This window comes from Elgaria multicarinata, chromosome 5 (genome assembly GCF_023053635.1).
Source record: "Elgaria multicarinata webbii isolate HBS135686 ecotype San Diego chromosome 5, rElgMul1.1.pri, whole genome shotgun sequence".
In the NCBI taxonomy this organism is placed as follows: domain Eukaryota; kingdom Metazoa; phylum Chordata; class Lepidosauria; order Squamata; family Anguidae; genus Elgaria; species Elgaria multicarinata.
The window spans coordinates 76,255,148-76,280,161 of NC_086175.1; the positions used below are offsets into that span (position 1 = coordinate 76,255,148).

Genomic DNA, 25,014 nt, shown 5'->3' on the forward strand with positions numbered 1-25,014 from the left:
ATGAGCCAGGGCAGTTGCACAATCAAAACCATCTCTGGAAGCACTCTTAGCCCAGAGTGGAAGTGAAGGGAGAGAATATGAATTAATCAAAGGGGACTCTTTTAGACAATAGGAAGCTGGCTGTCCTCAAAGACTGTTCTAGAATGCCCCCTTCTGATCTTCATGCACTTGCTCTACACCAATATCCATGCCATAAGGACAGGCAAATTGCTTCATTCATGAGTATACTACTAGCTGTGTATCTTGTCCACGAGGACTGAGAAATCAAGAGTTCTCTTTAATCTGTACTGCTGTGGCTGGCAGCAAGGTATATACCCCCCCCCTCCGGATTACATTCCCTATGAACTGATAATTTAAAACTCATTTATGGATGTATTAAAATGTATTTGAAGTACAATTCTGCATTCAGTATTTCTCCCTTTAGAAGTAAATTGCTGGCTTTTAACAATAAAGGAATTGTCAAAGGTTTGACTACCAAAGTGCTGAAATAGGCAGTGCTGGATATGAACCTGGGTCTCCTTGGTCTTAGTCCGACACCATGCATTGAGCCACATTGGCTCACATCTTTTTATCCTTTATAGCTCTAGACAAGATGAGCTCATACTTTTCAGCGGACTTTCTACAAATGGCAAGGAATGAAGAATGCCTGTTACTACTAAAAATAAAGTCTTGAAGAAGATACAGAGAGCCAGTGTGGTGTACTGGTTAGTGTATTGGACTGGGAGTCGGGAGATCTGGGCTCTAGTCCCCACATGGCCATGGAAGCTCACAGGGTGACTTTGGGCCAGTCAGAGATTCTCAGCCCAACCTACCTCACAGTGCTGTTGCTGCAAGGACAAAACGGAGAGGAAGAAGATTATGTATGCCACCTTGGTTTCCTTGGAGGAAACAAAATGGGATATAAATGCAATAAATAAATAAATAAATGGATTAAAGCATCCTGTCTTCATAAAGAAAAACAAAGGTGGGGGGAAGATAAGGAAGTTTTTACAAAGTCAAAAACAAAACACCACCACCTATTGCTAGGAGGAACTGAGATGAAATGCAATATTGTGGCATTCACTGCCATACATATGGCAGTAGGCATCTGTTTAAACAAGGGTGCTTAAACTGGCTGCATTTATTTCAGACCCTACTCCAGTTTTCTCCTGAAAATTTCCCCTTGTTTGACTGCTATTTGCCCTCAAATGTCCAGTTTGTAATAAACACCAAACCAGACATTTGGAAGGGGCAAAAAGCACCCACGAGGAAGCAATTTTCAATAGAAAACTAGCATTGGTCCCAATCCACCCCAGGAGCCCATGGGTGCTTTTCCTCCAAAATAAAACTGGTCAGGTTAAGCACCTTTGTTTAAATGTGTAACTAATATCACATGTAATTTGTCCAGAAGCTCATGTCAAACAGAGGGATGGAGACAATTTGAAGCCATGCTGTCTTCAGAAAATCTGAGTCTGTAATTATTAGTACTTTAAGCTTTAGAAATCAAAAATGCTGTTTAAAAATCAGTGGCATTCCTGTATCAATGAACTGGAATCGGTCAAGGATACGAGGCTATCCCTAGAAATAGCTTTGGAGGAGCACCTTGCCTGAGAAGAACAACACTGTCTTTTTTTCATTGGTGTTAGGTCAACAAAAGACCCTTCTGACCTTTGACTCTCCTTTCTATAGGTTCAAAAGCAAAATGAGAACCCAAAGCAGATATCGTTTTTAATGCACTTCTTATCATTCTACTGCAGTCTCTTTAACACCACAAAATAGGGCACCCATCAGAGGGAATGTTCATAATGAATTTGCTCTCCAATACTGCCACCAAGAGAACACATTTGAAAAGTTCTTTATATATAAAAAATGGTAAAACGTAGTTTGATAAGAGACAAGCTGATCTGTTTTCAGACTAGAAGTGGTTAAGTGCTGAAAAATTAAGGGTTGCATGATGCTTTTATTGATGTTACTTTGCTCATAGAAGTTGCCTCCATCTGATTTTGGAGGATCCCCATCATCCCTCCACCACAATCCACCCCATTCTGCAGGGTCTTCAGGGGGCTAGTGGAACCAGGGAAGTAGGAAAAGGAGAGGAACCTCTCATGCAAAGCACTTGAGTCATTACTGACTGCTAGAGGGACGCCTGCTTTCGTTGACATTTTCTTGGCAGACTTTGTAGCGGGGTGGTTTGCCATTGCCTTCCCCAGTCATGGTTACCTTTTCCCCAGCTAGTTGGGTACTCATTTTACCGACCTTGGAAGGATGGAAGGCTGAGTCGACCTGAGCCGGCTGCCTGAGAACCAGCTTCTGCTGGGATCGAACTCAGGCTGTGGGGAGAGTTTCAGCTTCAGTAACTACCGCTTACCACTCTGCGTCACACGAGGCACAGTAACACATGCCTAAATCTGGATCCAGCCCTAGGCATCACTTAAAATGCCCGCCAAATTGTAGGAATATGTATAAAACTGTTGCCTAAAGAAGAGCAGTATGGGTGGAATTAATTACAGGCCCAACTTTTCTTCCTAGCTGGTTTTGCTGCATCTTACTTTCAGTGGGACCATTATGTTTGCATTTCTCTGTTCTGGGAGATTCTTACTTCTGTCCTGCTTCCCTAAATCCTGCATCATCACTCAAGTCTTGTTGTTGTTCATCTCCTCCCTCATGCCCCCCCCGTCATGTGTGTGTGTGTGTGTATGTGTATTCCTGTGTGTCCATCTTCACTCCTAAATATCGCCATCCATTCTGTCTCTTGCTGTGCAGTCACGGATGTTTCATACGATTCCCCCTCTGGACACATCTCATATTGTTATAGAAATATCCAGTCTCTCAGGAAGCCACAATACAAGAAACAGAATAGAAAGATATCCTATATCAATGTATCTATGATGTCCAGTATTTTCTTACAGCCATTGCTCAACTATGGCAGATTCACTCTGAGGAGAATCTTGAGTGCGTTCCTTTTCTCAACTGACATAGCTGAAGAACAGCTGAACAAATCATGCCAATTATAGTGTGTAACATTTTCTTCACCAAACCATATGTTGTACCCTTAAGGCATATGGTCCATGTTTCATGATTTCACAGTTGGCTGAGATTCCAATTCATGCACTGTCATCATTATTTTGGATTCTTACAACCAAATGTGCCTGTCTGGTACAGAAATGGCTCAAGTTTTTTATACAGAGAGATTCACTGGAACGTCATGACACCAACAGCAATTCAACCAACCCACATCATAATCCTAGACCTATGCATGTATGCACAGCATACTCCATCTGGGTAAGTAAGTCAGCAAATCACCTAAAAGAACCAGTTCAGCCTAAAACACTGCTATGCTTAAGAGGCTTGGAAGCAAAAGTCAGGAGGGAACAAAGGAATACAGAGACAAGCAGTTACTGAAGATGCATAACTGAATGACAGTGCAAGACTTGGGGTAGCACGGACATGTTTTCCAGATGCTTGGGCAAACAAAAATAAAAACAAACTCTGTTCATTATGATTTGCATTTTTCAGAACCTGCCATTTTGTGGGCATCGTGCTTATAATGTAGGGGGACTACACAAGTAAGGTGAAATAATAGCTGCTTTTATTTCTTGTTCTTTCTCCATACAATTCTCCCTCTTGGAACCACACTCAAAAAAGGACCAAGCTGGAGTATGCTAGTTCCAATTTTGACCATTAGGCAATAACAACTTAAACATGTATTACACTACGAAAATGATTATGGGAATAATTGCAGCTGAATAGGATTGAGGAAGACAATGTAGGCAGACCACACATCTAGGGCTAGCACCATACAGCAGTTGCTGTGGGTCCATTGCTGACGTAAAACACTGCCTCCTGGGCTCAGCAGCCCTTGTAGCACTGGATGGCCCAGTACTGGTTTTCCTTGGCCCAGTGTTAAAGCTTGGGCTGCTGCTACTGCTGCCCACCATACTAGTTCCCCCCAAATGCCTCTGGGGCCCTACTGTAGCATTACTCTAGAGAGACACTATGTTGGCCCCTAGGGACATCACAGGAGAATTAAGGTGGTGGATACCAGCAACAGTGCTTGCTGTGGGACCATCTTTTATGCTACTGCTGGGTCTGCCTGCTATTGTCAAGGTAAGAGGAAGGGGGCCATCATCCCTGGAGAGGGAAATTGGAAGAATCCCCTGCCCTGAATGTCGAGGACTGAAGGAGGAATACAAATGTGGACAGAGTCCAGAAATAGGGGGATGGGTGTCCTACTTTACAGAAGACAGTTCTCTATTTGAAGAGATGTTCCAGTCCAAGTCTGGTTTAAAGTCAAAGTACCATAAGGAGAGAGAGAGCGGGGCCTTGAAGTTGCCCATCAATTAGCACTTAGACAGCAGACTGAGCAGGCACACAAGTCACCGAGGCAGGATCTACGCTACTGCTCTATAATGGTTTATAACAGTATCGACACCTGTTGGGGCCCAGGGCACATTCCATGTACCATTTTCAAATCGCTTTCAAAGTATCATATCCTGCTTGGTGTAGATCTGGTATTTCTATTTAAATTCTTATTATTTCTAAATTTTCAACAATACATATACATTTTCATATGCAGATTGGTGTCCTCTTTTACAGTGATGAATTTCCTCTTTTTGGTTACCCTACCCGGAAAAGGAAAGAGAGAAGGAGCAGGGGACCTAGCAGAGGAGGCCTGGAGGAATCTAGGGACAAAGCAAAGAAATCTGGAGCAATGCCAGCCAAGAACAGGGCAGAAAAAGCTTCACATCCCCACTTTATGGACATGTTTATTTACAGATCCCCATGCCTTCATGTCCAAAATGCCTAAGCCTGGCCTGCATAGTAAGGAATGCTGTATCCAGCTTCACTTTGGAGAGCCACCTCCTCAACATACCATTCATATTATGAATGGGTATGCACATGCATACCATTCATAGCATAGGCAAAAGGTCTACTAACTTACAAAACTGTGTTTCTTTAATGTTGTTTACTGTAACTGTAAAATAAAAAGAAATGCTTTCCTTCCTAGCTCTTGGAGAGCACTGACAATCCATCCCTACATGTCAACTAATAACACAATCGCAGCTGCACATATCCAACTGTTCACAATTACATTGTCCCCATGTAAATGAGCAGAGGTTATAGCACCCATGGAATGGCAACAGCATAACTTGTGTGTGTAACTTTAACCATGGACTTTTGGTATTCTGGGTATGCCAAACAGGGCATAAAAATGGAGATATCCTGCCTGGTGTGACTGATGAAGCCAAAGGGACATGTTTGTCGGCCAAAATGCAGGTGACATCTCTAAACATTTTGTGAGCTTCTGAAATGTTTTCACAGCCATCGACCAAATATTTATTGGCAAACTGCAAGACGTAGGAAGAAATAGCTTGGATGTTACGGCCTTATTGAAAAACTATTACTTGGTGAGACTAATAAAAGCTGGCAAGTAAGGGGATGGGGGGATGGGAGGAACCATCCAGGTGTTTTTGGCTGGTTGCTTTCTCCAAGAATCCCATACATGTACATATGATATAGAAAATGAAATCTGTGTCTAGCATCCAAGCAGAAGTGCAAACCCTGCACAGTCTCTGCTGAGAGTTTTCTAGCGGAAAGCTGTCACTTCCCAATCTAGTCTATCGAAGGGTGAAACTTTGACACACACACACACACACACACACACACACATATAGTCTACTAGTTTTCATTCAATCCATTCCCTGTCCTTTATATTCAGGGACAATGATTACAGCTTCAGATACAGAGTCCAGTTTCCAAGGTATTTATGTTTAGTATCCTGCCAATTTATTTATTTATGAAATTTATATACCGCCCCATAGCTAACGCCCTCTGGGCGGTTTACAAAAGTGAACATTAAAAAGTATACAGTGAACATTAAAAAGTATACAAAATTTGAAACCATCAAAAATATAAAAACAACATTATAAAACAACAGTATCCATTTAAACAATTCTTACACATTTGAGTTTTCTGCTCCAGCAATTGCTTAGGTCAGTGGTTTCCAAACTGGGAGTCCTCAATGAAAAAACCAGTAATGGTGAACAAGATTTTCTGACAGACAGTTTGTGCATCATGCACCCTCCTGAAATGTGCAGCTTGCAGCATATTGTTAGAGGTGTTTTCGTATGCCTGGCCAGTATCCTGCATGAGCTGGGTGTGTACCCAGAATTTTCTGCAATGTGCTGAGGTTCTGTGGCAGAAATGAAAAGATTCCTCACAAAAAAAGCTATGTGGAAAATGTTCCATGAAGTTAGAAAGTATTGCAGTTTATTCTTTTAAATAAAACATAGCCATCTAGTGGTGGAATAAATGCCATAATAAATTAGACACTGGGTTATCTCTGTATTTTTAAAGCACGGGATTACAGGTGGGAAACCAGGGGAGGTGTCCTGGTTGTTGGTGACTTCATGTAATCAACCTGCAAACTTCCGTGAGTGGCCAGTCACGAGCGTGCTATAAATCACTTTAGAGAAGCCCTCAACCTGGCCTAAGTACCATTTGTATTTTACATACTGTATCAGTTTGTCAAAGCTTTTAAAGTTTTCCACCTACCCATTGCAGCAAATCCTAGATTGCACGGATAACTGTGAAATAACAAACTTGTAACATTCTCATTTCCAAAATTTTGCGAATTTTTGTTAAAAAATTAACAACCACCCATGAAATTTGTCAGAACGTGTGTGCAGATAAGCTGAGGATTTCCATCTGTACAGTAATAGATTTTGGCTGGTAAAAAGAGGACTACTGCCAACAGTCAAGTCTGTGACCTTTGGATGGTCCTCTATCAAGGCCAACCACCCTGCAGAATATAAACCGTGTGGCTAAATAAAGATCAAGGCCAACTCAAAGTCATGACCAGACGCTGAGCCCCAAATAAATATTCAAGACACATTCCAAGTTTGTGGGGACATATGCTTTTCAGTTATTTTAGTCAGTTGTTATTAGGAAGGCATTTTAAGAAGATACCTTAATATTTGAATAAGGCACTGGAAATCCAACTCTACCACATCTGTCCAGCATGCTCAATCTGCACAACCTTTATGTCATGGTTTGCAATATGTGGCAGTGGAGCAACCCTTAGAATCAGGACACATCAAAAAATGTTATTTGACAAATTTATTTAGTATAAGTTTTATTATAAACAACAAAATAAAGCTCTAGAATATCAGCTAAATTATTTACTTCCTAAAATTGTTGACATTTCAAAATTTATTTTATTTTGAAATTGTTGACATTTTGAAATTCTGCCTCCTTGAATAAAATAAGCATTTTATCAGTGACAAGAGTGGCTTACATGCTTTTTCCCCGTAACTCCCCAAAAGGTTTCCCTGGAGGTAGAAAGTATGGATCTATCTGTTTAGGTTATGTATTAAGGAAATACAGTTACTGCATTTATATTCAGAACTTTAGATATCAGGTTGCTTTATGAATAATTGCATTACTCCCAGGTAACAGTTTTGCAGCTTTAAGCAATATATTTTATTGCATTTCATACTGTGGAACTGTAATACTACACACAGAATACTGACTGCATGGAAAAACTGAGGGTAGTATCCAACTCTGCCCCAGCGCTAGTGCTAATGCTGTTGTGCTAGTTTAATCCTATGGGCAAAATCCAACATAAGTCTTACTTAGGGTATACCACTTATATTCCATACATTTCAATGGGTTTACTCTAATTAAGGCTTATGCTGGATTTTTCCTAATGCTTGCACAAATAAAGCTTGCTAGTACAATGGGGAAAACAGTGATTTGCTGAACTTTGGTGGCACTACAGAATTACAGTGGCAAAGTGCCACTTTTCCCATTGCCCTAGCAAATGCTAGTTATGTTGTATAAGCATTGGTTTATGCTAGTGCAAAGTCATTAGCAGTAACGCTGGGGTACATTTGGATATTACTCTAATTAATTACAATAAACTGCTGCAATCAACATTCCTTGTACTTATCCCTGCATTTTCAGTATAACACCATAATAATTGGGATGACTGTTTAAAGCCATTGAGCTGCTTTAGTTTCATTATCTTGTTCTCTATAACATAAAAGTCAGCATACTGTTGTCTTACTTTCCTTTTTTATTCCATAACGTATATTTTGGGTGGGGCATGTTGACAACTGTATGACCTTTTTCTTTCTAAACATGGATAGGATTGCACCCTTATTTTCAGATTGCACCGTGCTGTCGTCTCAAGTTAGTAGAGGGTTTTGTTCCTTTATTTCATGTGTTGGCAAAGATTTAAGGATACTAAAGACAAAATTGTTCTGTTCTAAATTTACTGACTTTAAAGAATATAGTTTTTCTACTTTTAGAGTATTAACTACTTAGAGAGCAATTCTATGGTCCCTAGGCAAGTGTCACAGGGACCAAAGGATGGCTTGGAAAACCCCTCCAAGGTCAGAGACAGCACTCCGACCTTGGAAGGAGGAGTCGGAGATCCGCTCACAGACCCCTTCCCTTCTCAGTTGGTGGAGAAAGAACTGCATCAGCTGTCTCTCCAATACGGAATGAAGCCCTGAGAGTTGGCCCTGTTCCAGGAACCAGCCTGGCAGAGCACTAGGCAATGCACACTTTCCAAGGCCTCCAGAAAGTGTGCAATTTCCCCAGCACACCGTTAGCATGCTGGGTGGAATTGTGCACTTTCCAGAGGCCCTGGAAAGGCCATGATCGGCACAGGTGGGGGAACACGATTTTCCCAAGGATGGGGAAATCGCGTATTTCCCCCTCAACTCTAATGACGACCACCTTGGGGAAATAATGTTTCTCTACCTCCCACCCCACCGAGGGGGCCCTTAAAGACCCTGTCAATAGGGCCTCTAAGGCCCCCATCAGCAGGGGGTGGGGAGAGAAATGTAATTTCCCCAAGACTGCAGAAATTGTGTATTTTCTCCTGCTGCATTGGTGGCTGCCATTAACAAGGACAAAGGACATGTGCCAGTCTGAGTGGAATGGAGTTCTGCCCGGACCTGCACCCCCTTTGTCCTGCAGACAGCGATGGGACGAAATTCACCAGGCACATCTGTCAGGGCCTGGGAAGGCTGGACGCCTTTTCAGTGGTGGCCCCCCAATTATGGAATGATCTCACCGACGAGGCTCGCTTGGCGCCAACATTTTTCTTTTCGGCACCAGGTCAAGACTTTTCTTTTCTCCCAGGCATTTAACAGCATATGCTGAGTTTTTTAACTGACCCCAGAATAGTTGTTTTAACTGGATATTGTCTGTTTTTATGCTTTTTAAATTTTGTATACTTGTTTTTAATTTTCAATGTTTTAATCTTTGTAAACCTCCCAGAGAGCTTTGGCAATGGGGCAGTATATAAATGTAAATAATAATAACAACAACATCAACAACAACAACAACAATAACTACACTGGTTTCTTGTCCTTCAAACCTCTCCATGCAGTTTTAATATAACTGGACACATTGCGCTTGTGACCCAGCTCTGAAAATCTGCTGCTCCCTGAAATGACTCCACGCTTTCTCTCGTTACCTCTTAAATTTAGAACTGCATCCCAAACCATGTCTATGGTGGCACCCAGGGCTGGGCAAAGCTGGTAATAGGCCCGGGCCAGATGGTAAATGTAGGCCCCATTTCAAACTGCTCATTAATTATTTTTAATCAGTTCTAAATACATATGAACTAGAACGATTTCTAAAGAAAGTAATAGCAAGCGCTTTTATTCAAAATGTATATAAGACATCACTTCTTCACATTCAGAAATGCTTTATGTGTTTTTCTTTGGGCAAAGTCATCAACAACAGAAAAATCAAGCAATTTTGCCTTGTCAATGTTAGTACTGCTCACTCACAGGAGAGCTACTTTGTAACAAATCTTTACCAAAGGGTCCCCCTTTGCCTCTACCAGGGGGACTCGGAGTAGGCCCCCTCAAAATCGTAGGCCCATGCCAACTGGCCCCACTGGCCCCCCTCTGCCCAGCCCTGGTGGTACCCCGTTCCTAAAACCCCTCCTCAAAGCCCAGTTTTCCCACAAACTCTTCCCACAAACAGTTTTCCCACAAACCAGTTTTCCTCTGGTTCTCATGTCTTGCAATAACTAAGGCAAAGCATGGGTAATTGACATGCTTCAGTTTCCCTTCCCTTTGTCTATGTAGGGTAGGAGAAAGTTGTACCTGCCAAACTCTCCTCTTTTGTACAACTCTTAAGAGAAAGGGAGCTCTTTAAAACAAGAAGCTATACTGGGTATAAAAATTAAAGGTGATACTAAAATCAACAGTTCTCTCTATAACAGGCTTAAGACGAGGACATCCAAACCATTTCAAACACCATAATTGGAAATGGTGAAGACCAGTGGAGGCTGATGGCTCCGATTTCAGTGGGGCTGAGAAGCCACTCTGGGTTTCAGTCAGAACTCCCGAGGAGCTAGCCATGGTGTTGTACTTAGTCCCCTAACGGGTTCAGGACTCTGGATAGCTCCTCTAGAGCCGGTTCTGACTGAAACTCACAATGGAATTACAGCCCTGCTGAAATCGGAGCCACCAGCCCCAACCGGTAAAGCCCAGAGGAGGACGAGATCGCACTCCGCAGCAGGCCTTTGGCGCCGCTACTCGACCAGAAGAAAAACTCCGCCGGCGGGCGAGAAAACCAGTCTCCAGCTGCGCATGCTCGACTCCGCCCTGCTTTCTGCAGCCATTTTTTTTGGCGCTTAGGCCTTTGTCTGCGCTTGCGTTGGAGAGGGCGAGGCGGCGTGAGTTGCGCGCGCCGCTGCAGTCGCAAGGTCTCCTAATTCGGGTGTCGTCCGCGCGTGGCCCAGAGCAGCAGCGATGGCGATGCACGTCCCCAAGGCCCCGGGCTTCGCCCAGATGCTGAAGGAAGGAGCGAAGGTGAAAGAGGGAAGCCTGCGTGGGTGGAGCGAAGGGGGGGGGAGGAGGGTGGCGGTGGGGAAGGAGCACAGAAGGATCCAGAAGCGAAGGCCCGGTCCGGCCGTTCTGCGGAGCCGGCGGCTCCACGCGCTTCTCAAGAGGCGGGGCGAGTGGGCCTCATCGCCCCGTGGGCTGGAAAGCCGTTGGCAGGAGGCGCGTGCTCGCCATTGATAAGCGAAGATGAGCGCGCGGAGCGCGTGAGGGTTGGGCGGGGGCCGGGCAGCGGCTCCGGCTCCTCACCCGCCCCTGAGAGATGCGGTTGAACCTGCGTGCCACCTGGCGCGCTTCTGTTCGCCCTCACCGCGGTGCCCGCTGCCTAGCAACTAGGGGGCTCGCGCATGAAGGGGGTGTGCGGGTGGCAGCAGCAACAGCCGTTATTATGTGTTTATGCGCATGCTGACGTGAAAGGCGCGTGCCAGGTCTTTTTTCATCCAAGGGAGTTGCAAGGTTCTGGTTCTGAAGGCACAACCGCCCCAAAATGGCAGAGAGGGAAGATCAGGCGTAGTTTGGAGGCCTGGCGTAATGCTTCCGTTTTGAACCACGCTCCCTTGTAGTCTGGCTAGTGATGCTTTCCGCGGCTTCCGGTGCTTCTTTATCTTACTAGGGCACCCATACATTGTACACCTCCACCGCCAGAGGCCCAGGGTGCTCTGCTAGCATTATGCAGAGTTCTCCCTGCCACGCTGAACTCTGCAACCTGTTAACAAGCCTAGGGGTGACTGATGGGCGTGAGGATGCTGATCTTTTACTACGTACATACCTTACTGCCTGGAAGCAAGCCTGGCCCTTGTATTTTGTATGTAGGACACGTTTGGAAAAGGATCCAGGTGTGTTCATACCCTGTACCTCAAGGTCTTAACAGGCAGGGTCGTTCATATTGGAGGAGATGGTCCTTTACATATCCTAGTGCCAAACCGTAAAGTGCTTTGAGATACCCAGTATATTGAATTTGGTCAGGAAACAAAATGACAGCAGTTGCTGTTTCAATAAGGGAGTCACAAGCTTCCTATATGGACCCAGTCCATCACATTCTGAACATGATTCATAGACAACCCTGTGTTGAGTGATACAGATGTAAGTAAAACGTGTTGGTCCAGTTGCACACTCTTGGCCTAACTTGGATTGTTGTTAGGCTAAAATGGTGGGGAGTGGGGGAGAGATTTTGTGTGTCATACTGAGATCCTTGGGGGCAGGACAGAACAAAATTCAATAATTATGATTTTTAAAAAGTAAAAGCTTAGTGGTTCTCATAATGGAAGGATATAAGAAGTGCCCCCCCTGAAGTTTCTGTATAATTTTTAAACTTCATACATTATCTAGAATTAGGGGTGTGCTATGATGTGGGCAAGTTTGCTGATGACATATTATTCAGGGTGGTAAACAACAACAAAAAAAGGATTGTTAAAAGTTTTTAAAAGACTCGCTCTGAAGTGGGGAAATGGGTAACAAACTACTAAATGCCATTCATTGTATGTAAGTGTAAAGTGATGTACATTGAGGCATAAAATCCTAGCTTTGCATATACACTGATAGTAAACACTGGTGATGGCTAAAGAGGCAAGGGATCTTGAGGTTGTGGTAAATAGCTCAGTGAAGATGTCAAACCAGTATGTGGCTGCTGTAAAAAGGGTAATTGCATTAGGGATTATTGGTAAAGGGATAAATTTCCAATGTTATAATTTATAAAGAGATGAAATTGCCAATATCATAATTTTCTTGTAGAAATCTATAGTAAACTGCCTTGGAATACTTTAGACAGTTCTGGTCACTGCACCTCAAAAATGATGTAGTAGAGCTGGAAAAGGTATAGAAACTCAATGCTGAGTTCAGGATAAAACATGCAAATTTAGAATACACATACAAGTTTAATAAGTGCATATATTGTACATATTTGTATGTGAGAAGTGGGGTTCCATTAAAGTTTGTTCTTTGTTTCAGTAAAAGAAACTAGAGTATTTCTAACTCCTTTTGAATTTTTTCTCTAATGTTTAAGAATAGTGATTTAAATGTGATTCATGCACCTGAATAAAAGTGATCCATGTTTGAAGAAAGCTCCTATGAACTGTTGATGTGTCTAATTTAGACAAAATATTTTGAATACAAACAAACAAAACTTCTGGCTGTTAAACTATATGGTAGAAAGCACTGATGAGCATCGATTCTGGTTTTGGTAGTTTAGAAATATTAGGTTTGAATTTGGATTAAACTCTGGGCATGCATCTTAGCATTTTATGTAGAAGCCTCACATTCTGATGTTGCTTTGTATCTGTAGCATTATTCAGGATTGGAAGAAGCTGTCTTTCGAAACATTCAGGCATGTAAAGAGCTTGCCCAAACAACTCGCACAGCCTATGGACCAAATGGTAAGGTTCTTCAAAATATTCATAAATATATTTCTACTTTACAAAAATGACTAGTGTATACACCATTGTAATATCTCACAATACATAATTCATAATAATTTAATCATATATTTGCTTGTTGACAAACCCAGGAAACAGTGCCCTATGTGTTTGACGAATTAACTGGAATTTGATAAAGTTTTAATTTTGAAACTCATTTCCACTTTTCATTTGCATATTATTACCATGGTTGCCCTTATTAACTGCTTGTACAATTGATTGGCTAGTTATATTACATGTTCAATCAAAAGTGCATAACAGTATTTGAGCTATACTATTTTGTTTGTTTTAGGAATGAATAAAATGGTTATAAACCATTTGGAAAAGCTTTTTGTTACTAATGATGCGGCTACCATACTAAGAGAATTGGAGGTAAGTCCTTGCCTGTCTTTCTTTTAGAATCTGCTTAAAATATACTGATTGTACTTGGAAATTATTTCTTTATGTACTTCATATGGTATCCATTACTAAGATAAGCTTTTCTTCATTTGCATTTTCCTGTGAGAGGATCCAAAGTAACACCTTTTGCACAAGCGTGGGAAAAGATAGGACAGTGTGTGTTGAAAGAGATTTGAAGTACAGGCAGTTGGGTGTCTAAGTGAATTGATTTAGGATATTATAAGAAAAGTGTGCTGTTAAGGGCACATGGAGAAGTGTGCAGCTTTTCTACATTCAAAACGTTTACAATGTTTTCTCAAAAGATTTAGCAGCAGTATATGAGCTAAATGTCTTGAAGTCATGTAATACAGAGCGGAGCATGCTATTATATATTGAATATTCATGGGTGTGCTTAATAGACTGTTGTTTGTTTTATTATGCTTTTCATGGTTTTAATTTTTGTGAACCGCCCAGAGAGCTTCGGCTATTGGGTGCTATAAAAATGTAATAAATAAATTAATAGTTTCCTTTGATACAAAATCTTGAATAGGTTCAGCATCCTGCAGCAAAAATGATTGTCATGGCTTCTCACATGCAAGAGCAAGAAGTTGGGGATGGAACAAATTTTGTTCTCGTTTTTGCTGGAGCCCTTCTGGAGCACGCGGAGGAACTTCTAAGAATGGGTCTTTCTGTTTCAGAGGTAATTTTTATTTTGTTTGCATTATTGCATTCAAATTAATGTTCCAGGGCCATACATACAACTCACTGCTCTATCCTTTACCTGTCTGCTCAGAAGTAAGTCCCTTTGAGTTCAGTGGGGTTTATTCTCAGGCAAGTGAGAACAGGATTGCAGTCTCAATCTCATTTTTTTCTTTATTTTTTTTCCAATTAATCTAATGTTCTTTGAAGAATACCAAGATTTTATGTTCATTCAATACTTTTGTGGCACCCTTCTTCCAGTTCTGGAACCCAGGGTGGTTAACAATACAGAAAACCAAAACAACCATAAAGTAAAAGCATAAACTCCCCTAAAACCGTAATGCATTAAAATGCCATAAAATGCTTTGATCTTGTCCCATTATGACTTGTATAGGGTCTTTTGGAAACTATTACGGATTTTTTTTCAAGGGAAAGATACTAAACTGACTTTAAACTTCTAACAAAAACATTGTGTGTGGTGATACCGACATGTTACTGTATATAATTACAGGTAATTGAAGGCTATGAAAAAGCTTGCAAGAAAGCCCTAGAGATTCTACCTGATCTTGTGTGCTGCTCTGCAAAAAACCTTCGGGATGTTGAAGAAGTTGCATCTTTGCTGCAAACTTCAATAATGAGTAAACAATGTGGCAGTGAAATCTTTCTAACTAAGCTTATTGCTCAGGCATGTGGTGAGTAAATATTAGTATTGTTTTATTAAACTGTTTTGTAACAAAAAAAATTTCTTGCTAATGTGTACCAAACATGGCTTTGTAATAGGTACCAAGGTTGAAATCAATCCCTGATCTCTTCTTAATTCTGAATTTCTTGTTATTGAATGTTGCTTTTCACAGTTACATACATTTCTATCCCTACACTGCTAGCTAGATCTGCAACAATACCTATAACAGAAGAATAAAACTTATTTGTTCATAATATAAAGCATAATGTTTTCACTGGTGTCTTTCCCATACATTATTTAAGCCTAATATATAATTAACTGAGGGAGCAATCCTATGTCCCCTAGACAGCGTCGGGGGACATAGGATTTTTCAGTTTTCTGGCCCAGAGCTCAGAGACAACACTTCGAGCTCAGAGCCAGAAACTGCACTCCCCTCCCCCTTGCAGCGAGGATGCAGTGAAGTGCAGTGGCTGCCTCTCAGTGCTCGTAAAACTGAGAGCGAAAAGGAGGCGTTCTTGGGGAGGGGAAGAGTCTGCAGAAGCTGCTTTAGGCAGTTTCCTGTGTGATGCGTAGCCTCCCCCTCCCACCCTGAAGCTTCCTGGGTAGATGCTCAACATTGAAGTTCTAGCAACGACTGCAGGGTGGATGAAACACAGAGAAGATTATCCCCTCTGCCCGCCCCGCATTGGATACTTGTAAGTTCCCAAGTTCAGGAACTTATGAGTATGCAGGATTGTGCCCTGAAATAACTGAATTATAGAATTTGGTATAGAACAATCTTTTCTGAACTCCTGTATTTTGTTTATAATTCTCACAGTATCTGTTTTTCCTGAATCGGGCCACTTCAATGTCGACAACATCAGAGTGTGCAAGATCTTAGTAAGTTGTCATTTGTTAATCTTTTCAGTAGTGTATGACTAGAAGCTAAAGATGCTTATAATTGGAAGTAAGTGTCCTTGTTCTTATCAGAACTTAACTTCCTGGTCACTATACTTAAGGGTTGCAGCATTGCTTTGATCAGCTTGGAGTTTTAGGAATAGAACATCTTAAATATGTATATATGCTTAAGTTAACTTACCAAATGTTAATACTATTTTTTTAAATGCATATGAACTTTTAGTTGGAGCCAAATAGAGGAGAGAGTGTTAAACATACCAGTTGAAGTTTTTAAGCCTTCAGCAGACATTTTTTCTATATTTTAAATTTTTTTCTCAAAGTGTAGAGTCTTCATAGATGGGTACATGTATACATACTGAAGTTGAGACTCTTAAGTCAGTTTTATAGAAAATAAAGAGTTCTGGCTTTGATAATATCAGTATAATGGTGAGTCATGACAAGTTATTTTACTATTTTTATTCATTCGTAAGTTGGAAAGATTGGACTAAGTACTCTTAATGTGTGGAGACAGGAACATATCGAGAGAAATAAAATCTGAACCGCAAATATAACACACATTGTTTGACTGTATGTTACTAAGGGGAAACATTCAGAGTTTATATAAACATAGTTTATATCTAGTAATATGTAATAACAAGTTCTCAACAATATAGTAATAACAAATTACTTTAAAATGTTATTTTGGTGAGTTAACTAGGATAGAATGATGATTGTTTCACTTGAATTCTTTCAGGGTTCTGGCATTTGTGCATCTACAGTATTGCATGGCATGGTTTTTAAAAAAGAAACGGAAGGTGATGTTACTTCTATCAAAGATGCTAAAATAGCTGTGTATTCTTGTCCTTTTGATGGTATGATAACAGAAACTAAGGTATGTTATAGGTGTTTTCTGGAAATTACCATTATTATTTTAAGCATTTATATCACTGCTTTTCAGCCAGAAAGTCTCTCAAAGAAGTTTACAAATTAAAAAACACACACCAAAAAACAAAACTGAAGACAGTCCCTGCCCTCGGGATTGCAGCCTGAAAAGACATGAAACAAAAGGGAAAAGGGATGGAGAGGGAAAAGGAAAACCAGAAAATTCAGTCGCCAATTAATACTATAAGGTTCTCACAAACTTTTAGATCGTATTTTATCATCTTGTATTTTATGGTTTAAATTGCTGTGAACTGTCCAGAGAGTTTTGTCTATTCGGTGGTATGGAAATGCAATAAATAAATAGTGACCAGTTGTAATGCTGCTTTAATGTAGCTGGATGCTATTAGTTTTCTTATCATCGCCAGCTGGAATGGAAGCAATTCAAAGGAAAGAGGAGCCAAAATTTCTGGTGTCTCAGCTGAACCCATACAGTGGCCCTGTTTCATGTCCTTCCCTCTTTCCCAGTATTCTCTGTACATGCCATAAGATTGAGGCATAGAGATCAGTGACTGCAAATCTTGGCTGGTTATATCTTGCTAGGGTTTCTGCAGGCAATGCTATACATTTAGGTCTCTACCATATTTCTTTGATTCTTTAAACATTTGGCTTCATTAGAATTAGTTTCTGGAGCTCTGTAGACTGATGTACCTCGATTGGTTTCCACCATATGTGCAAGTGACTTAGAGTGAAACCTTTGATGCCTTTGCAAAACAGCTTGAAACATAATGTAATCCTGGAGAGGACACTTGAAGCCTCTTTGTGTTAGACTGTTTAGATAAACACACTTGACATTTGATCAGCTGGAAAATTTCAAATAGTAAACGCTAGGCAAGAAAACAATGTTCATGATTTGAGTCCATGTATCCACATTTTTTTAGTCTCTTCAGCAGCTATAAACTCTGTCTACTACTAAATCTTGTCAGAGGGTACAGCTGGTAAGAGAACAGATTAGAGATTTTGGACACATATATTACTGCTACTGATTTGTATGTGTATTACTAGGATCATGGTTCTGTCTACTGTGACAGATGTCACTTGTGGAATTATCTGTTCCTTCATTTTTCAGGTTCAGTATATTAAACAAAATAGCATGAATAAGAATGAAAGAGTTAGTTTGATTTTTATAATGCAGAAATTTGATATACAGCTTTTGTGAGTGATGGGGAAAACACTTTATGCTTGCAGGGAACTGTACTGATAAAGAATGCTGAAGAACTGATGAATTTCAGCAAAGGAGAGGAAAACTTAATGGAGTTACAAGTCAAGACCATTGCTGATGCTGGTGCAAATGTTATAGTAACAGGTGGAAAAGTGGCAGACATGGCCCTTCATTATGCTAACAAATACAATCTTATGCTGATAAGGTAAGACTTAAAAAGATGTAAGTAGTCCAGATATCCTGTCCTATTAACTAACTTAGTTTAGTAATATACACATTCATCACACAATGACTTAAACTTCAGGTGATAATGTAGGGTCAAACTAGTCTTGGTTTGAATCTTTGAATCCCTTGCTTGGGATTCTCCTTTATTCCACCCCCTTAACAGGAGCTTGGGATCACAGCATATAAAATTTCATCCCTTGCCCCATTTTTCACTATTTGCTGTGAATTTTGTTTATAAGGTGGTGATCACGTGTTTAGTGGAGGTGGGGTTTTATTTGCTACATCTAATGTATAGCTAACAGATTCAGCTTAGGTTTTCAGTAGGGGTGTGCACGGACCCCCTGATCCGCCCGCGGGCCGATCCGAAAATTTCGGATCGGCCCGCTCCGCCCATAGTCCACTCCTCTTCGCCGCGGAGCTCTGGCTCCGAATCAGAGCTCCGCAGTGGAGGGGAGTGGCGCCAGGTAAGGCCCCCCTCCCTCCTCTCCCTTACCTGCAGAGACCAAGGGAGAGGGGGGCTTTACCTGCGTCCGTCTGCGGTCCCTTGGCTTCTTCAATTGAGCCTGTGGCTCGACCGGGAAGTCTGGGCTGCAAGTGCGGCCTAGACTTCCTGGTTGAGCCGTGGGCTCAATTGAAGAAGCCGAGGGACCGCGGACGGACGCAGGTAAGGGAGAGGAGGGAGGGGGGGTTACCGGGCCCTGCCGCTGTCGCCGCATGGGCGACAGCGGCAGGGCCCGGTAAACCCCACTTACCTTTCTGGTGGAGCTCCGGATCGAGGTGAAGGATCCGTCTTCACCTCGATCCTTTTCGCCACGCTCCACCGGCCCCCCAATCCTCTTCGCCTCCGCCTTAAGGGTAGGCGAAGCCCCCCGCTCCGCTCCTGCTTCTCCGGTTTGAGGAGAAGCGGAGCACATCCCTAGTTTTCAGGCAGTTGGGAAGCACTTTACAGGGGAAAATGCAGTATTGGTGTGTATTTGTGTTATGCAACATAGTATATTGAAACACTCTTTATTTGCTAATAGTTTTCTTGCTCTGCAGTCACCATAGAAGTTTAGTAGTGGGGGATACTTCAAGGTTGGTGTTAAAAGTCAGGACTAGGGCCAGATCTACACCTAGCTGGATATGACACTTTGAAAATGGGTTGAAAACTGTCTATGGAGTGTGTCCTGGGCCCCAATAGTTGTCACTACTGTTATAAACCATTTTAAAGCAGTAGTGTAGATCCTGCCATGGTGAAGGAGAGGCACTATCTTCAATCCATCAACAGAATCCCAATTTGTACCTAAAGTAGGAAAGTGGTGAGAGGCAGTTGGTAGGTTTTGGTGTTCTGGTGCACCAGCTAGTGTGGACTTCCCCAGCCCTGGTGCTCTCCAGATGTTGTTGACTGTGGATACCAGATTCCTGACCATTGCCCATGCTGGCTGTCTCTGATAGGAGTTGAAGTCCAAAATACCTGGAGGACCCAGGTTGGGTGAGGCTGATATAGTGTGGAATCATTGCAAAGAATGCTGGCTTTGGATCTGATCCAGCAATTCACCACTTCTTTTCTTAAACAAGAATGTGAGTTCTGGATTGCTTAACAAGTGTTAGGGTATGCTTTCAGTATTATGCAAGTGTGTATTTGCGTGGGCGTGGGGTGGGAGAATCAATTTGTTAGATGGTGTGCTCTTCCTTTCTGGCAGAAGCCCTACAATAGGGTCTCTACTGGTCAGTAAATATTTACAATGTTCAGATATCCCCGAAAATGTTTATTCCATTGTAACAAGAATTTCCAAATTATGGAGAGAGTGTGGCCTCGCCCTACAAAACTATTTATATTTATGTATTTAATTTTTTTTAAGGCTAAATTCTAAATGGGATCTCAGGAGACTGTGTAAAACAGTTGGTGCTACAGCTCTCCCCAGACTGGTATGTAACCCACCCCCCAAAGATTCTTTTAGTGTAGATGTACATCTTGACATAGGCATAATTCATCTTCTTCTTTCTCAGACACCACCCAATCCAGAAGAAATGGGTTACTGTGACAGTGTGTACTTGTCAGAAGTTGGGGAAACACAAGTAGTTGTATTTAAACATGGTATGCTTTTTAATCAATTTAGTATATCACTTTGATTTGTGTTTTTTAATACATTGCATAGACTAGCTTTGCGTTTTAAGCATATTTCACAAGTGAGCTCTTGATTGCCCTCTCCCCCACAGAAAAGGAAGATGGTGCTATTTCTACAATAGTAATTCGTGGCTCTACAGACAATCTCATGGATGATGTAGAGAGAGCAGTGGATGATGGTGTCAACACTTTCAAAGTACTCACTCGGGTGAGTAAAGTCCTGTGCGCAGATAACTTCGTACTGAGGGGAGTGAGTTTTGTTAAATGCACTTTAATCAGGTGCAGTTGCGGAAGGGCTAGCATATTTGAATATGCTATACAGTATATTATACATTATGTACTTGTGTGTTTGTATGCACAAAATGAGATATTGGGAAATTACCATGAAGGTCCCATGGTGTAACGGAGGCATCCAAAAGACTGGATTGTTTCCTGGGCAGTGGGAACGAGACAACATAGTCTTTTGGACACCTTATGAATATACACAGAATTTGTATATTGTTGTACAGATAGCAACTTTTGGTAAGCGACCTTTAGAAACCAAAACTCTTATGAAGCCTTTGTGCTTGAATTAATCCTTGAAGCCCATACCTTTTAAATGGTGGTTATTACCATTCTTTTGTAGGATAAGCGCCTTGTTCCAGGTGGTGGAGCAACAGAAATAGAGTTGGCTAAGCAGATCACTTCATATGGAGAGGTAAACTGCAGTTTCCTTTTACTTATTAAATTCAACCTTTCATATAATGCAATGTAACAGCTACCCACATCTGTCTTTAGACTTGTCCAGGTCTTGATCAGTATGCTATCAAAAAATTTGCTGAGGCATTTGAAGCCATTCCTCGAGCACTGGCTGAAAATTCTGGAATTAAGGCAAATGAACTTATTTCTAAGCTCTATGCAGTACATCAAGAAGGCAACAAAAATGTTGGGTTTGATATTGAGGTAAGTCTTAAGTTTTTATGATGTCCAGCACTGATAGTTTCTGCAGTACTGTAGCTCTGTAATGCTTTACCCAAGGAGAGAAGGTTTGCAAGGGCAGTTATTTATAATATTAGATAATGGACAAAAAAAATTGTTTTGTTAACCATTGATGGTAGTCATTTTTCCCAATCAGCCTGTGTACATTTGACAACTGCATGAATATGACAGACAAAATGGTTACATGAAGCATATCTTTGGTGCAATTTTCTCTTACTGCATCAACTGCAGAGTTGATACCTCTTGCTTTACTTAGTGTGAACAGTGACAAGCCCTAGAAGTTCTGAGGTATCTCAACATCCCAGGCAAGCTAAGTATGTCCCTAGACTAAGCCCTGGGTTTGATCAACTTTAGACCCAGTTCTACTTGGAAAAGACATCTTTTGGGATGTTCACACCATTGTGAGTTGTTCAGCTTACAAACAACATAGGCATTTAATCAGGCAGTGCCCTCTATATTTGAAAAAATGGCCAGTGTCTGGTCCAGATTGGAAGCTGCTGGAACATCTTTATGTCAGCATCATAAACATACAACGTTGAATTACAGCACAGCTAGAACGTTATGCCATGGGTTTTTGTGTTTGGATGACATATACTGCCTTTTTGGTTGCATTCCATTCAATGGCTCTAATTGTTTTATTAGTTGTAACATTCTTATGTGGTACGAAGAACTATGGAATACTCTTTCAGTTGGAGCAGAGAGGTTTGGCTATTGGGTGATACAGAAATGTAACAAAGAATTGTTTAGATAAAACGAGATGTTGAAAAAAGTGAATAACATCAATCTTATTAGGAAAATACTTTTTCTTCAAGTTGTATGGCTATTTTGTACAACCCATAATGTTATTTTTCTCTTGTTCGGTACAGATTATTCTAAACACATACTGAACTAATTTATTGAAATCAGTGGAACTTGGTCTATGCTTCAAGGCTTACTGATTTTTAAAAAGATCCCCATTTTAATTCTCCCATATCTGTAAATAATTTTGTGGGGTAAAGAACTGCAGATTATTCGTAATTCTGGAAAATGGCAATGAGACACTTCCCCCTTTTAATTATTTTTATAGATATTCATAAGAGTAATAAAAAGGGGGGAAAGTGTAATTATAATGGGGGTGACATTTGTAATTTCTGATATGTGAAAAGATGGGGGGAAAGTGTAATTATACCAGGGGTGACATTTATAATTTCTGATATGTGAGCAGAGTTTATTAAACTGAATGTTACTGAAAAGTTTGAGTGAAGTTTTCAAGTTGAGGTTATTAAACGATACCATCAGAGCAGAATGGCTTCATGTAAATGTTCTAGCCATGACACTTCTGCTAATGTTTTGACAGGCTGAAGCAGCAGCTGTGAAAGATATGTTGGAAGGGGGTGTACTAGATACACATCTTGGGAAATACTGGGGCATCAAGTTGGCCACAAATGCTGCAGTAACTGTACTAAGAGTTGATCAGGTAAGTTGGCATAATGGGCTTTAGGTTTCATACAAAATAATTATTTTATGCAAAGGAATGGCCTATTGTAACAGTAATATATGTTTCCTAGCAATTAGTTATGTTTTTTGTGGTTAACGTAGTATCTCTGTTGATGTATAAAGTCTTATTGGGGACCACAAGTAATAACTTGTTATACATATTTTCAAATGGTCAGCTGTATACTAAAATACCATTCAAACTCTTTAAGTTGGTATGCAGTGTCTTGTCTTTTTTTTTAATGAAACTTAGTGGAAATGTATATTTGATGTGAAATTTCTGTAGATTATTATGGCAAAAGCAGCAGGTGGTCCAAAAGCTCCCAAAGCACCAGAACACTGGGACAAGGATGACTGGAAAGATGGCCCTGAACAGTAGCATGCAGTAAGATTTGGTACCATGTCTTCTGTTGAAAAGAACAGAGACTTTGCATGAACACCTTTAAACTCTGCCTGAAGTTTGAGTGAGGTTTTTTTGGCATCCAAGATCACGTGTTTGTAGGCTACATCACCATCTAACACTCTGCTTGAGATATTAAGAGTGCTGCATATTGTATTAGATATTTCTAAAGTTGGGTTTTAAAAATGAATATGCATGATCCTATTTATAGTATTATATGCCTGGAGCAATATCCAACTGTCATTGTTAGTGCAAACTAGGTTTGAAACTGCGTAAGAAGAGAATTCAACTGCTTAGATTTTATTAAAACAGTATTTAAATATTACTAATAAATAATAAAGTTGTGGACGTGTGTACTAGGCTTGCACAGCCTATTATGTAACAGTTGTGCAAGCATAATGTGCAACCAAAGTATAAGGTGGAGCTCTAATAGAGCTATACAAGTTTGCAGAATGACCATTGGATACTGCCCATAATGTGCTAACCCTTTATTTTGGCAATTTAAACATTTTGTGCAGGGTATTCTTTTAACGCTTTGGCCTAGTTGACTACCAGTTGTTACCATGTAGTGCACTCAAAGTCTACCCAAGGGCACGTGTTGAGCATTTATCCATAGGATTCAGTCACTGTTTTTTGGAGACAAGTCATCTAGTTGTAGCCATAGAGAACAGAAATCATAATTTTAAAACATCTTTAGGGGCCTCAGGAGTATTGGGATAGAGTTGAGATTGGCAACTGGCCCTTAAGTATTTTGAGTCAGAATGTTCCAATTGTCAGACTTTTAAATTGCATGCAAAGCCATACCACAGAGTGATTGTTTCATGAAGGCATTGATTTTCCTTACAAGGAAGTATGTCCTGAATTGTAGTTTTCTTTAGGGTTTGCTTTTAAAGAAATAGTATTTCAGTTCTGGTAGAATGCTAGTAATAGCTATTCTAATATTTTATATAAGAAATAGAAGAAATTTTATTAAAAACACACTATCATGGCATAAAAATATGTAGATGACCACAACTGAATAAATGTAAGTATTAATTATTCTAGCTGTTACTGCGAACTGTTACTGGCAGTGTATAAAGGATAATAAAGATACATACTAAATAATAGTGGTTAAAATCCAATTCTGCCATACAGCCTAGGCAAAAGTCTTTTTTCTTTCTCTTGTAGATCATCATGGCAAAACCAGCTGGTGGCCCCAAACCACCATCAGGAAAGAAGGACTTGGATGATGACCACAGTGATTGAAACTGTTCCGTGTACTTCTGGAGGGCTTGTGTGTCTTGTCATGTGTATTACTTATCTTTAAATTATGAGACTAATCTGTACTAGATTCATGTCTCGTACTCTTTCAATAAAAGCAGTTTCAGTACAAGAGGCTTCCTTTCTGTTCTAGTACGCATAGCTATTTAAAGTGTTTCAGCTATTACATACTGACTAAAAGTTGTATAAAATATTTGAAATACAAAACATGAATTTTCAAGTGAAGAGCTAGCTTATGTATATTTCATTGTTTATCCTGTACACAAACTTGAGACACTTGGCTGTATGTGCATGTTAGTAATAGACAGGCTACTCTATTCTTCTCTGCCCTTAAGCTGCCAGTTTTTTCATCCTTCTTCTGTATTTCCAGTTTATTGCTATCTTTTTCTGATTTCCTTTATAATCCCCTCTGGCCGGAAGCCCCTCCCTTCCATGTTCAATAGTCTTCCCGCCCTCGTGGCATATACACACACACACACACACACACACCAGTTTCTGGTGTCATTTCCTAATACCAGTTCTGAGACAAAGGAGGTAGCAGTTGCCTTGTCCAGAAGGTACAGCAGCCCCTGCT

General features: G+C 40.8%; 1 protein-coding gene across 3 annotated transcripts; it reads left to right on the forward strand.

Annotated features, from left to right (window-relative positions):
- The first annotated feature begins 10,665 nt into the window (after window positions 1-10,665).
- Window positions 10,666-24,665, forward strand: CCT8 (chaperonin containing TCP1 subunit 8). 3 transcript variants are annotated; one of them, XM_063126719.1, is made up of 16 exons: window positions 10,666-10,820; window positions 13,132-13,222; window positions 13,554-13,633; window positions 14,190-14,339; window positions 14,850-15,030; window positions 15,838-15,899; window positions 16,651-16,788; window positions 18,024-18,202; window positions 20,064-20,130; window positions 20,212-20,299; window positions 20,422-20,537; window positions 20,955-21,026; window positions 21,107-21,271; window positions 22,644-22,763; window positions 23,067-23,175; window positions 24,348-24,437. In XM_063126719.1, exons 1-15 carry the CDS (start codon window positions 10,761-10,763, stop codon window positions 23,157-23,159), a joined length of 1,662 nt encoding a protein of 553 aa, XP_062982789.1. In that variant the 5' UTR covers window positions 10,666-10,760; the 3' UTR covers window positions 23,160-23,175; window positions 24,348-24,437. The 3 variants fall into 3 exon arrangements, with proteins under 3 accessions (XP_062982789.1, XP_062982788.1, XP_062982790.1); XM_063126718.1 differs by having other exon boundaries at window positions 23,067-23,165; window positions 24,348-24,429; XM_063126720.1 differs by lacking the exon at window positions 23,067-23,175 and having other exon boundaries at window positions 24,348-24,665.
- The last annotated feature ends 349 nt before the right edge of the window (window positions 24,666-25,014 follow it).